At 40.1% G+C, this 13,445-nt stretch overlaps 2 protein-coding genes across 9 annotated transcripts; one reads left to right on the plus strand and one right to left on the minus strand.

Moving 5' to 3' along the window:
- Positions 1-32: 32 nt before the first annotated feature.
- Positions 33-6,889, minus strand: ssuh2rs1 (ssu-2 homolog, related sequence 1). 8 transcript variants are annotated; one of them, XM_061698488.1, is made up of 14 exons: positions 6,736-6,889; positions 6,600-6,642; positions 6,429-6,493; positions 5,860-5,964; positions 3,255-3,330; positions 3,015-3,144; positions 2,870-2,930; positions 2,403-2,524; positions 2,254-2,316; positions 2,088-2,170; positions 1,899-1,991; positions 1,696-1,801; positions 719-826; positions 33-598 (listed from the first exon to the last, which is right to left on the minus strand). In XM_061698488.1, exons 2-14 carry the CDS (start codon positions 6,620-6,622, stop codon positions 458-460), a joined length of 1,176 nt encoding a protein of 391 aa, XP_061554472.1. In that variant the 5' UTR covers positions 6,623-6,642; positions 6,736-6,889; the 3' UTR covers positions 33-457. The 8 variants fall into 8 exon arrangements, with proteins under 8 accessions (XP_061554472.1, XP_061554464.1, XP_061554526.1 ...); XM_061698480.1 differs by having other exon boundaries at positions 6,429-6,496; XM_061698542.1 differs by lacking the exon at positions 5,860-5,964.
- An 811-nt stretch (positions 6,890-7,700) lies between these two features.
- Positions 7,701-10,101, plus strand: rpl32 (ribosomal protein L32). Its single transcript, XM_061670355.1, has 4 exons — positions 7,701-7,798; positions 8,355-8,455; positions 8,571-8,752; positions 9,938-10,101. Exons 2-4 carry the CDS (start codon positions 8,360-8,362, stop codon positions 10,065-10,067), a joined length of 408 nt encoding a protein of 135 aa, XP_061526339.1. The 5' UTR covers positions 7,701-7,798; positions 8,355-8,359; the 3' UTR covers positions 10,068-10,101.
- The last annotated feature ends 3,344 nt before the right edge of the window (positions 10,102-13,445 follow it).

Here is a 13,445-nt window from a genome sequence, read left to right on the forward strand (position 1 = left end):
CTTATTATGACGAAAGCACACGAACCAAAACATTACGAAACACAATTTATTCGAATTTCTCGCTGAATTGAATACAGGTTGTACGAGTATTTTTTAATGCAATTGCATAAGCAGTATTGTTTATAAAAAAACGATGATATCATGATATAAAATACATTCAGTTGGAAACTTATTGATACAGAAATCATACAATGAAGTGATTTAGAAAAATACAAAAGTAATATAAAGTTCAATTTACTGGAAATTATGATGAAAAAATGATTATATTTTAACGTTTTCCGTGATATTATTTTGTGGGCAGTATGAAGTTTCTCTCCAGCTCCAGGAATAAGAAAGGATATTCATGACATTCAGAAAGACACGTAATACTGGCATATATTTCATTCATAACTCATATAATCATTTGTAAATTCACTGTTGCTTAGAGAGGACAATATGGATCTATCAGCTTCTGCAGTTACATCACCGTGCAGCAACACTGGGCAGGGTAGTTGTCAGCATCGACTTTAAATTCATTTCCATAAACAAAGTAAATGTGCATTTTCCCTTTCCATGAGTAGGTCACCTTGGTGACAGGGATCAGCTCGATAGTTTGACGCTGGACACAATGAAGAATAGCAATGTTACCAAATATATCAGACATTCATTACTGCACTCATGGTGAAATGATGTTTTACTAAATTATATTCAGATACAAATTTAGCTGGTGAACAATTACCTGTTGAAGAATGCGAGAGGTCTGGGAGAACTTGCCCTGGTGTTCGTTGATTAAACGCTGTGCAGCGTTTACCACAGCAGGGTCCGGGAATCCCATCACTGGGTATAACTGAAAAAGGTCATAGGAAATGTAGCGCAATTAGGGACTTGACCGGATCAGTGTTAGTCTTCTGAAAGCACAAAAGCCATTATTATGGCACAAGGTTAGAGAGTAAAATGAGCATATTTACGGGGGAAATAATGGATTTTTCTTTATATTTAAAGAAGAAAAATACATATATACAGATAGAAAGATGTATAATGGTATATTTCTAGGGTTAGTCAGTTTGTAAGTGGGTCTCTAGCTGGTTCAAAATGCTGCTGCTCGCCTTACCACCGCACATAACTCCTATTGTTTTTTTAATTTGTTTTTAAATTGTTATGTTCAATTGTCTTGTGTTTTATATTCAATTTGTACAGTATTAATACAGCAAATTATTTTAGCTGAGTTTTTTTTATGCTCTTTAAATAAAATTGAGTATGCTTCGAGTATTTCAATATTAAAGGCTTGACAGGGTTTCCTTTACTCCAGATCATGCAAAACATAATAGACTATCTGAGATATACATCTTTGACAATTCCATGTAAGAACAGTTTGGATAAGCTCATTTTCTGTCGGCGTAGAAAAAGCAAGAGTCAAAAAGGCATGGCTGGATGAATCTGATGAGAAACATGAGCCACGACCTTAACCTGATCAAACACCTTTGGGATTAACGAGGAAAGTGACCTCAAAACCTCAAAAATGCTTCAGGCATGGGTGAAAAAAATTCCACACATAGCTTCTACATTTTGCAGAGTGGGAAGTTGTAAAAGGTCTCATTGGCTAACATTTCCTTCTTTTCACTTCCTGCTGATATAATGGTCAGGTTTCACAATACCTTTGTCGATATAGCGTACATTATAGTAAGCACCTGAATGAACATGGACAAAAACTCTTACCAAGTATTGAGAGTCCCTGAAAACCTCCTTGCCAGACACTTTGCTGAGGTTATCCAGCTGAAGTCCACTGGACTGTTCCACAACGTAGTCGTCAGAGTTGTTGGTCCTGTAATATATAATTTCATTTTGCTTGATCCCTGTTACTTTAACATCTTATTACCAGCGCAGCCAGCCAGATTGTCTGAAAATGAAGGAAACGGCACCATTTTATAATGAGGTTGATATAGACCAAAAGCTGCTGTTTTCCTTGACATGTGGGGCATTGCTTGGATCCTTGCCCCTGGCAGCTGTGGCAGCTGTAACACAATAGTGGAGGGATGATACTCTGTAAATTGAAGGGATTGTAATACATACTTTAGAAAAAAATGTGTTATAAGGAAAGTTTGACTTACTTTTCCCTCCCTCTGCCAAAGCAATGACTGCATCGGTCATTTCCATGGCGAAAACCAGCTCCATTGCACACCCAACAAACTTTCTACCAAAAACCAAAGAAAGCCAACAGTTGGACAATATTACTGTAGGTCCCGTCTGCCAATGCGGCTTGCGATTACAACTTACATTGCCCGCGCCGGCACAGTCTTTGCAAGGTGCCCGCCCCATTCCAATGCAAACATGACAGCTCTGTTGATGAAATGATTCTCGTTAAGAAAATATGCACACGTTCTCTTGTCTGAACATGGTTAGAATGGCAGTAGGTAATTTTGAACCTTCATAGATGAAGTGTAGGGAACTTTGATGATCTGTTTGCCATCTGTAAAATAACTGGGGGCTGTCGCAGGGATATCCCAGGGCCCTGGAGGGTGTTGGGCATACGCGTCCACTGGCTGGCCTGATCCAAAGAAAGTAGCATTGCAGTGGGGAGATAACCTTATTGATCCCAATGGAAATTCTACCTTAAATAGCTGATAGAGAGTTAGAGCTAGACATATCAGCAACATTTGCAATAATCAATCAACTGTTAAGTTTGATAAGTGAATATTAACCACTTTTAAGATCTAATTCTCCATTTAAATTAAATCTGCTGTGTCTTAACATCGAGTGATTATGTCATTCCTGTCTGACATTCTATCACATTAGCCAAATTCTATGCACAAGAGAATATAAACGGAAACCATTAAAATCATAACAGTTGACAGTTGCAAAGTAGTACATGCACAAGACAAGAGTGACATACCATTATATGGCTCATGACTCCACTCAGTCAATCTCGACTCAATGAATGTTTCCAGTCGGTACTAAATAAAAGTAGTCAAGATGAGATGAGACACTTTAATTGACACTTTAATTTTTAAGTTTTGCTTATTTTGTCTTGCTTTTACCCTATAGGTATTGAAAGCCTCCATGTTGGTGATCACTCCATCTTTTGCTGGTGCTGAACTGTAACAACACTTGCTCTTGGCCCACAGGGCAAATGCCTCCCGCGCTGTAGTCTCACTTATTGAAGGAATACTGCAAGCAGCAGAGGCATGAGATGTATGCTTCGAGGTATGTCTTAATTGTCTTAGCTGCGCACACCCTGGGTTTGCATTAATCAAAGTAAAAAGAAGTTTGAGCATTACTTCCATTGCGGTTGTTCCGGTCCGGGTTTTGGCTGAGGAGACGGTTGCGTCGGCATCGGAGGGGGCAGAAATCCACCTAGAGCCGAGACAGGAAGTTAGATCCTGCACTCAAGTTATTTTTCAGACGTGGCTGTATTACGAGACAGAGTCAGCAAAACAGATTAATTACATGACCATTGACCATTCCCATTGCGAGGCATATCAGTGGGTAGGGAAAGTTTTCCGACCCCCTTAAATGTTTCACTCTTTTTTATATTGCAGCCATTTGTTAAAATCATTTAAGTTCATTTTTTTCCTCATTAATGTACACACAGTACCCCATATTGACAGAAAAAAACTGAATTGTTGAAATTTTTGTTGATTTATTAAAAAAGCAAACTGGATATTCTGTTTAACTGTTTTGTGCTGCATCACAGAATACTGGTGTTGGTGAACCGACAAAAAAAAAAAAATAATAATATAAACATACCTAAACCATTATGAATATTGCGCAATCTAATAGGGTCCTATATAAAAGCGATATAAAAAAATTCCTGCCTTCAAAAATCATATCCATTTTTAATCATAGAGGTATTGATACTGTGCGTTTATTGTAGTTGCACTGCATCATACTGAGAGCGGGACTCAAAATCAGTGTCTCTGATCTTAACATATATTATTAAGTTTGTGGATTTTCTGCATTGTCAATTTTAAAATATGTCCTGGTTTTTAATAAAGGGATGGAAAGTTTAAAAATGTTTATTCAATTCACCAATTAATTAAAAAAAAACTAATTCACAGACTAATAGATTATTAAATTATTTGCAGCCTTGAATGATATAGCTCTCAAGATGCATGTACAACCCCGATTCCAATGAAGTTGGGATGTTGTGTTAAACATAAATAAAAATAGAATGCAATGATTTGCAAATCATGTTCAACCTATATTTAATTGCATACATTACAAAGACAAGATATTTAATGTTCAAACTGATCAACTTTATTGTTTTTAGCAAATAATCATTAACTTATAATTTTATGACTGCAACACGTTCCAAAAAAGCTGGGACAGGGTCATGTTTACCACTGTTACATCACCTTTTCTTTTAACAACATTCAATAAACGTTTGGGAATTGAGGACACCAATTGTCAAAGCTTTGTAGGTGAAATTATTTCCCATTCTTGCTTGATGTACAGCTTCAGCTGTTCAACAGTCTGGGGTCTCCGTTGTCGTATTTTACGCTTCATAATGCGCAACACATTTTTAATGGGAGACAGGTCTGGACTGCAGGCAGGCCAGTCTATTACCCGCACACTTTTGCTACAAAGCCACGCTGTTGTAACACATGCAGAATGTGGTTTTGCATTTCATCCACCCATTTTCAACACTGCTTATCCTGGTTAGGGTCACGGGGTGCTGGAGCCTATCCCAGCTGACTTCGGGCGTAAGGCAGACTACACCCTGAACTGGTCGCCAGTCAGTCGCAGGGCACATATAGACACCGACAACCATTCACACTCACATTCATACCGTCACTGAGTGGGAACTGAACCCATGCTGCCTGAACCAAAGTCAGGCGAGTGTACCACTACACCATCAGTGACCTGGTTTGGCATTGCAATTCCTTGCAATTGTACATTGAGGAACATTGTCCTTAAACTATTCAACTATTTCCTCATGCACTTGTTCCCAAAGAGGTGAACATCACCCCATCTTTGCTTGTGAATGAACGAGCAATTTAGGGAAGCTCCTTTTATACCCAATCATGGCACCCACCTGTTCCCAATTAGCCTGCTCACCTGTGGGATGTTTCAAACAGATGTTTGATGTGCATTCCTCAACTTTCTCAGTCTTTTTTGCCACCTGTCCCAGCTTTTTTGGAATGTTTTGCAGCCATAAAATTCTAAGTTAATGATTATTTGCTAAAAACAAAGTTTATCAGTTTGAACATTAAATATCTTGTCTTTGTAGTGTATTCAAGTAAATGTAGGTTGAATGTGATTTGCAAATCATTGTATTCTGTTTTTATTTATGTTTAACACAACGTCCCAACTTCATTGGAATTGGGGTTGTATATAGACTTTACATGCATAATTCTATGAATGTTTTAAATAATTCTATGAATGTTTTAAATGTTCATATTCAAGAAAATATAACTTTTTGTGACACTCAAACATCCAAATTGTTGAGACATTTGGAGCACATGTTGGTAATGGCAGCGTAAACCAAAGATTGTCCCATTGTGTCCAGCCTTGTCATAAGTTATGTGTTAATGCCCGGCTGCATGGTACCCGGCTGGTTAGCACATCTGCCTCACAGTTCTGAGGGGCTGGGGTCAAATCCCTCGCCTGTGTGGGGTTTGCATGCTCTCCACGTGCCTGCGTGGGTTTTCTCCGGGTACTCCGGTTTCCTCCCACATCCCAAAAACTCTAAATTGCCCGTAGGTGTGAATGGTTGTTTGCGATTGGCTGGCGACCAGTTCAGGGTGTACCCCGCCTCTCGCCCAGAGATAGCTGGCATAGGCTCCAACACGCCTGTGGATGGATGGATGGATGGATGGATGGATGGATGGGTGGATAATAATGCCTTTAGTCAGTAACTGTGACCCCAGCTCCATACCATACCTCCTCCGCCCGCCACAGTGCCTTCATAGCCGGGCATGTTGTCGAACATGCTGGCTGGCGGAGCGCTCGGCCCACGCGAGTCAGGCGCGGGTGGGGTAAACATTGCTGAAACAAACCAGAGGAACCAGTTCAGGAAAACATATCATATCCCTATTCAAGTGTTCCACCGTCTACGAAGTTTCCATGTGAAACGCAAACGAAGAACCTACAAAACAGTTCCGTCTTGTTGCGTATCCCGGACTAATTTGAAGACGAGTTCAAATTTTCATCTCCCACGACGATGTAGACGCGTGTGTGAATTGCGACTTACCTTGACCTTCTGCACCATTGTAATCCATTAGAGATGTTTGTGAACACTAAATAGGGGGTAAGCTCTCAAAAGGCAACACTTGAAAAAAACACCCCGCTGTTTTGAAAGGACGCCAAAAAAGAAAAAAAACCTACGATGTGAAGACATTGCGTGACGTCAATCGATGTGTTCCACGGAAGTGTGCGATTACAGAGCTTCTTAAACGGACACAGTGCGAGTTAGGCAACGCTTGAAGAAAACACTTCATCGTCACACATACCGGGAGGGCCGTCGGCCGCTCTGAGATAACCCGGATTGGCCACGCCGTAACTTGATCTGCCGTCGCTGCTTGGAGCGGAAAACGAAAGTTACCACGAAGATCGAGTTCATAACGGGACGATCGGTCACCAGATGTTCACTTTTACAAAACACAAAACTTCCAAAGACTCACTTTATGATAGGCTTGTAGTCCATGTTGACGCGTTAGATGTGAGCTGGAAACAAACAATGCAAATACTGGCGTTTTACTGGCGCTGCATCGCCGACATAATCATGTGACCCAAAAAAAATTGAAACTAATCATTTACCTTTTTATCACACGTCAGAAAACACAATCTCAGTTAAAATTTCCCGTCACGCCCAAACAGTCAGATTAATGTGCCAATTCCAGAGGTCGCCATCCACGATGTGTTGTCGAAATCCGATTTCCCAAGCCCCTCCACACACACAAAAAAAACTGGGGGTGGTTGTTCCGGAAGTGAGAGCACATCTGCTTTATGAGCAGTTAGAAGGTAAAGTGCGTGCATATGTGATAACTTTGCTGGCCTGATCATGATTGTAACTTTTAATGGCGTCCAGTCTCTCCAAGATAATGTTGCATCAAGTCACATGAAATCAAACTACACATAAAGTCACGAGAGAAGAATGAATACATTTAATAATAATAAATGGTTCATTCCAACTGACTCATTCGTAGTTATGTACACAGTATGTACATAGTACACAAACGGCTGCCAGAAGTGAAACAATAAAGAGGAGAGGGGGAAAAAGCTAACAGTAGGTAGTCATTTGCTGACTTTGTTTTTCTTCTTTTTTAAATGAAAAATCAGCCCACGTTAAAAGACAGAAGTGAAACTTGGGTGCGAGGAGTGGACAAGTTAACATTAGTCCGCTGCTGTTTGCTGTTACTTCTCGTTTGCTCTCACAGTCCAATTCAATACGGGGATAGTAAATAAGATAATAAGATTCAACTGAAAAAGTTTGTATTTAATTTAATTTCTAATTAAAAATGATTAACAGAAATGTAAAAAGTGTTGTTGTTTTTTGTTTTGTTTGTTTTTTTCACCAGGAACAAGATTTTAACCATTATATTTGACGTCGACGTCCAAAGAGGGGGTGTGCAGAAGTGCCCGAGGTCACGGGAAATGTTTTATTAATTAAAAAAAAGTACTATTGTATTATGTTGTACAATATTTGGCAGGGATTGGTTTCAGATCGATGTTATAATCTAACGTTCCAGGCGCAAGTAGACGCTGTCAAACGAAGGTGGTTGTTGTGGACTACAGTTCCCATGAGCCTTTGCAACACAGTCGGAAGTCCTTTTCTTTTCTTCCGGTGTTGGTGAAATCCCTTTTGGATTTACATCGACGGGTAGGTGGATGAAATCCGTGACAATCAACACAATGTGTGCCATTAATTCACCGTTTGGATGCTTGTAATTGATTATTTATGTTTGGTCTGCGTCTATCGGATGAAATTCACCTCTACGAAATGATATCACTTATGTTTTGTATCGCGAGGCGCTTCTGCCAAAGCTAGTGACCGGCTGCTAGGCGCATTTCCCATCAATATTCAACAGAGGCTTGCTGTTTGAAAAGCTTCTGACAAGTACTAGTAGCGCTAAAGCAGCTGTGTTTTGAAATTTCTCTTGAAACTAAATTGAAACTAATTGGCGTGAAAGGCCCCGCGACTAGTTAGCTCCACGTCGACCTGAGCGTTAAATCACTAGCTTGGTAGGCCAGCCAACGTGCTTGGAAGCGCAGTGTCATTAGAAGTACTTGTAGTATCCGCATTTCGGGTTTCTAACCAGGTTAGGTAATCGTAATTACAGCCATCACTTTGGATTAGTCATTGACTGCAGTCGAATCCTCCAATGGCATTAAAATATTTAGCATTAAGGTTAAAACTCTTGTCTTGTTTTCCTCAGTCACAATGGCAGCCCTCCGACCCCTCACAAAGCCCAAAATTGTCAAGAAGAGAACCAAGAAGTTCATCCGCCATCAATCGGACAGATATGTGAAGATTAGGGTAAATTATGATCTTGGTTGGAGTACAACCAAATATATTGTGTATGTGGTCAACCTACTCTTGAGGATGTACACAACTAAATGGTGTAAATATCCCATTTCATGCATCCTAACAGAAAAACTGGCGTAAACCCAGAGGTATCGACAACAGGGTCCGCAGGCGGTTCAAGGGGCAGATGCTGATGCCCAACATCGGTTATGGTAGCAACAAAAAGACAAAGTTCATGCTGCCAACTGGCTTCAAGAAGTTCCTGGTGCACAACGTTAGGGAGCTGGAAGTTCTGATGATGAGCAACAAGTAGGTTACTCATGCACATGCAACATTCATGTTGTTTCACTGCAGCTAATATTGTCCGTGAAGTGGTAGAAGATACTGTATTCACTATTTTGTTCACTTTTTGAAATGCTCTAGGAAGGCAAAAAAGCCAAGGCTAGTAAGAAAGTAGTAATTGATGTTAAGGAAATGTGTTGAATTGATGCTTGTCTATGACAGATGAGCTTTGTGTGTTGGGGAGGAGCCAACTATAGCCTGCGTTATTAATGGAAGTTAGGGGTGGTCTTTGCAGCAATGTACATGCACACCTTTAAGTGCATTTTGTCTAAATCAAATTATCTGTAAGCCATTTTGTTGTTCAAAAGGGACTTTGAAATGTTCTGAAACTGTTGTTGGGTTCAGAGTATAGTATATTTACAGGATAAATGAATGTTAGGCAACTATAAATTTCAAGTTTTTTTGCTAATCATGGCACGGCTCAGTCTGTAGTTATCCAGTGAATAGTGGGGCATTACTGTAAATGGAAGGCAAAGCTAAATATGATAGAACTCTGATTTAAAATTTAATTTGATTTAAGATTTAAAAGCAATAATTGTGTGAAGAAGGTAAAGGAAATTTACAGGCGATGGAATTGAACAGGCCGGCACGGTGGTTGACTGGTTAGAGCGTCAGCCTCACAGTTCTGAGGACCCGGGTTCAATCGCCGGGTTTGGCTCTGGTTTCCTCCCACATCCCAAAAACATGCACATTAATTGAAAACTCTAAATTGCCCGTAGGTGTGAATGTGAGGGCGAATGGTTGTTTGTATGTGCCCTGCGATTGGCTGGCAACCAGTTCAGGGTGTACCCCGCCTCCTGCCCGATGATAGCTGGGATAGGCTCCAGCACGCCCGCAACCCTAGTGAGGAGAAGCGGCTCAGAAAATGGATGGATGGATGGAATTGAACAGTGGCTACAGGTAAAGTGTATCTTTACAACCTTGTGCCATCACACTCAAAATGCAGACCAAATTTTATTAACTGTCCATTAAAAGGAAAGAAAAGTGCTTGAGTTAGCTAAAATCACTATAAATGTAAAAAATATATATTTTTACTTAGAATGAGCTTTTCCCGAATTTTTTATTACATTGCATGATTTGCTTTGAATTATGTAACAGTTTAAATCCCAGTAAACACTGTTTTTCTCCTTGCATCCTTTGATATCTCTCTAGGACTCACTGTGCGGAGATCGCCCACAACGTCTCCTCAAAGAACAGGAAGGTGATCGTGGAGAGGGCAGCCCAGCTGGCCATCAAGATCACCAACCCCAATGCCAGGCTCAGGAGCGAAGAGAATGAATAACATGTCAGTCCAGAATAAATATGTTAAAATAGAATCTTGTGCATGTTTCTTTATTTTTTGTGTTCAGGTTAATGGACAAGTTGTTCTTCTTTGACATTTGAAATGGTCATAAGCCTGCATATGGTTTAGCACCCAAATACACGTTTGCGTCGTGTCAAATGAGTAAAAAAGTGTCAGCAGTCAATGGAAACAGATTGTTGAAAATTGCAGACATTTTTGTAGATAAAAGGCTTCCAGGGATTCCATCACGTCAATGCTTCCACAAATCCTCCGCTCCTATTTTTATAGCTTATAGTGGTTTCCTTCCATAACTGTCCAGATTGTGTTTTTTGTGTGTGTTGGGGTGGCTTCCTGCTGAGAAAGTTTCCATTACGATATGGCAGCCAGGCCGTGCCCCTCAGTGCTCACCCGTATGCCATCTGTCACCCCAAAAGTGCCAGGGATGCAAACAGATATCCTTTTGCCAGTCACCTTGTAGCTGCTAAGTGACTGGTGGAGAAAATAAGAAAAATATATATTTTTTGAAGTATTCATGCTACACCTGTCTGTGGATGCAGCTTGAGAAAGCAAAAAACCTATCCAGAGAGGGGATGAGGATGTCAAGTAAAGACTAGTTTTTGAAAGTGGCACGAGCCAGGGAAGAAGCCATTCATCTCGTCACAGGATAACACAATGAACATGTCGGCGAGGTTAGTGTTTGGAAAGGGCCACGTCGCACCCAAGCAAGTCTCACTTGGCTTCTCTCGGCCTGAACTTGGTAGGCGAAGCGTCCACGCTGCAGGAGGAAAGCGGAGGATGTTCTCATTTTCTCTCAGATGTCGACTAGGCATCGTCCGAGGGAGGACAAAAGGTACAAACCTGAACACAACAGACAGCATTAAGTACACTTGCACAATGGAATGGCACAATTACTACCACATATAACTTATGAAGGTGCGATTCAGGCACCAAGAACAAAAACAACACTTTTTTCCATGTTTTCAGGAAAATATGATTCGTCCAGCTCAACCATCAACACCACACCTTTTGGGACATTAAATAAGATAAAGGTTGCGTGCATTTTGTGGGTTACAGTGAGCACGTAATTACTATTACAGAGAAGACAAAATACCCCCAGAAAGCTGATTTAAAACGTATTTTATCTAATTGTATGTTGGACATGATGAAGAGGAAAAGCCATTTCAGTAAGTGTTCCAGAGGTATTTGCTATGTTTCTGTATTATGTGCATGGATTATTTGGAATTGTATGTATGGGAGACAGAAGCTTATTTTTTTGCGGATATTACAGATGTACAATTGTGTTGCGTGTGTTATTTTATTTGACATCGTCATCTGCTGGGTGACGTCGCCTTTGTTTTAGTATTTTGTATTGCACTTGCACCTGACTACCATAAGATGGCAGTCTGGTCAGTTTGAATGACGCTTAGTGAGTCATGCCCTTTTGTCTTTCAAGGACGTTTTTGGGTGAAAGACCGGTTTTGGTTAGTTTTGCCATTTGAAGTTTTATTCGGAATGTACATTAAAGTAAAAATCCAAAAGAGGTGATAAATTTACCTGTCGGGAAGAAGTGTTACTAATTCTGTGTCGCTTCTCAATCCTCATCTTGGAAAGGCAACTCCTGTGTTCACCACTCAAACCTATGTTGTTGCTAATCTTATGCCCAGTTGTATGAGAAAAGGAGGGATGGGCATTTTCTTTTTAAAAAATTTTGGGGGGGATATTCCGCCTTGGTTTTAGCAAAGATCCTGAAGCCTAAGGTAACAGGTCAGCGCGAGGTTGTGGTGATACTTCAGGTGAGGCACACCTTCTGACTCTGATAGTTTATTTATTTTTTGCAAATCAAAGGCACAAGATGGGGACAGGGTTTTTTTTTTTTCCCCACAGATCATTTTACTCATATACTAGTGTCAGGCCATACTGATATATGACAAAAGTGGGTTTTTTTTGTTTTTGTTTTGTGTTTCTCCAAGTTGCACTTGCCAGCACTGCGATTGGCTGGTGACCAGTTAAGGGTGTACCCCGCCTCCCGCCTAAAGATAGCTGGGATAGGCTGCAGCAGCCCGCAACCCTAGTGAGGATAAGCGGTAAAGAAAATGGATGGATGGATGGACTTGCCAGCACTAGTGATTGTGAAGGCCTTGGGCTGATTAGATTGGCACGTCAGCACATCGAAGCTACCAGCAGATTGGACCCAAAAAAAAAAAAAAATCTTAACATCCACAAGTAGTGAAAACAGTAAAGCGAAGAGCAATTTCAATGGAAAAAAAATGGTGCCTTGAGGTACGAGTAACCCGACGTACGGCTTTGTCAAGATACAAGCAGTCATTCAGCTGATTTTTTGCGTTTAGTTGCGAGTGCAAATTTGAGATACGAGCGCTCTATGATAGCAGCAACCCAACTGATTCCAGAGCAAGCAGTAGTTTGGCAGTCAGTGTACAATTCTTCTTCTTCTTCAAAAAAAGGCTTTAAGCTGTTTAATGCCACTCCCAGTTCAAGTTTACTGTCAAACAAAAAAAACAGAGAATTAAATGTTGTGTATTTAAAACATTGACTTTCAACCTTGATGGAGCCAAGGCACATATTTTACAATTGAAAAATCTCACGGCACATCAACAAACAAAAATGTCACAAAAAGTGGATATATTAATTACTGTATGTACTTCCTGCCGTCTAATAAAATATAATTTATTTGTTCTGTCTGTCACTATGCCTCACTGGCATAAATAGATGAACAAAGATACATCATTGATTTTTCATAATTTTTTTGATCAATTACGTAAAGTTTTATAATTTCCCACGGCACACCCGAAGAACGCTCACGGCACACTGGTTGAGAATCACTGATTTAAAACAACCAAACAAACAACTTTGCCTTAAGACTGCCACCGCTATCTTATTGCTAACACAAAATAGAAAACGCTATAAAAGGGCTAACACTTTGCATCGATAGTCGCGGCATTATAATGCAAACAGATATTTGAACACAAATGGTGGAGCAACACATGGACAGACAATATCACAATACTCACAGGAATATGTTCTTTATGCTCTGTGAAAAATGACTAATATTAGAGCAGTTTATTGACTCACAGTAATTTGAAACTGTTCTTCTTCTTTTGTCTATGCATAACTGTATTATACTGCCCCCAGTGGTGAAGGCGGGCACACCAGAAGGAGCGCCACAATGAATTGAAGCGTTAAGTCATGAGGGACAAACTGTTTAATACTTTACATTGTATTTATTTATGCTATTACTGTTTTCATAAAGTATAATATATTATACAGTACCATTTTCCTTGTTCAAAACACATTACAAATGATTTTTTTGTTTGGTTTTGCGGGGAAGCTGGAACGTATGAATGGAATTTTCATTCAGTT

The sequence above is a fragment of the Phycodurus eques genome, chromosome 1 (assembly GCF_024500275.1).
Source record: "Phycodurus eques isolate BA_2022a chromosome 1, UOR_Pequ_1.1, whole genome shotgun sequence".
NCBI lineage: Eukaryota > Metazoa > Chordata > Actinopteri > Syngnathiformes > Syngnathidae > Phycodurus > Phycodurus eques.

Excerpts from the sequence above, each read along its gene's own strand:
- ssuh2rs1 (XM_061698480.1), bottom strand. The coding sequence starts at position 6,622 with ATGGACTACAAGCCTATCATAAA. Across the intron at positions 2,525-2,869 it reads GAGTCATGAGCCATATAATG|GCCAGCCAGTGGACGCGTAT; the intron begins GTATGTCACTCT and ends TCTTTGGATCAG. Across the intron at positions 827-1,695 it reads TCAGGGACTCTCAATACTTG|TTATACCCAGTGATGGGATT; the intron begins GTAAGAGTTTTT and ends GACCTTTTTCAG.
- rpl32 (XM_061670355.1), top strand. The coding sequence starts at position 8,360 with ATGGCAGCCCTCCGACCCCTCACAAAGCCCAAAATTGTCAAGAAGAGA. Across the intron at positions 8,456-8,570 it reads ACAGATATGTGAAGATTAGG|AAAAACTGGCGTAAACCCAG; the intron begins GTAAATTATGAT and ends GCATCCTAACAG. Across the intron at positions 8,753-9,937 it reads GTTCTGATGATGAGCAACAA|GACTCACTGTGCGGAGATCG; the intron begins GTAGGTTACTCA and ends ATATCTCTCTAG.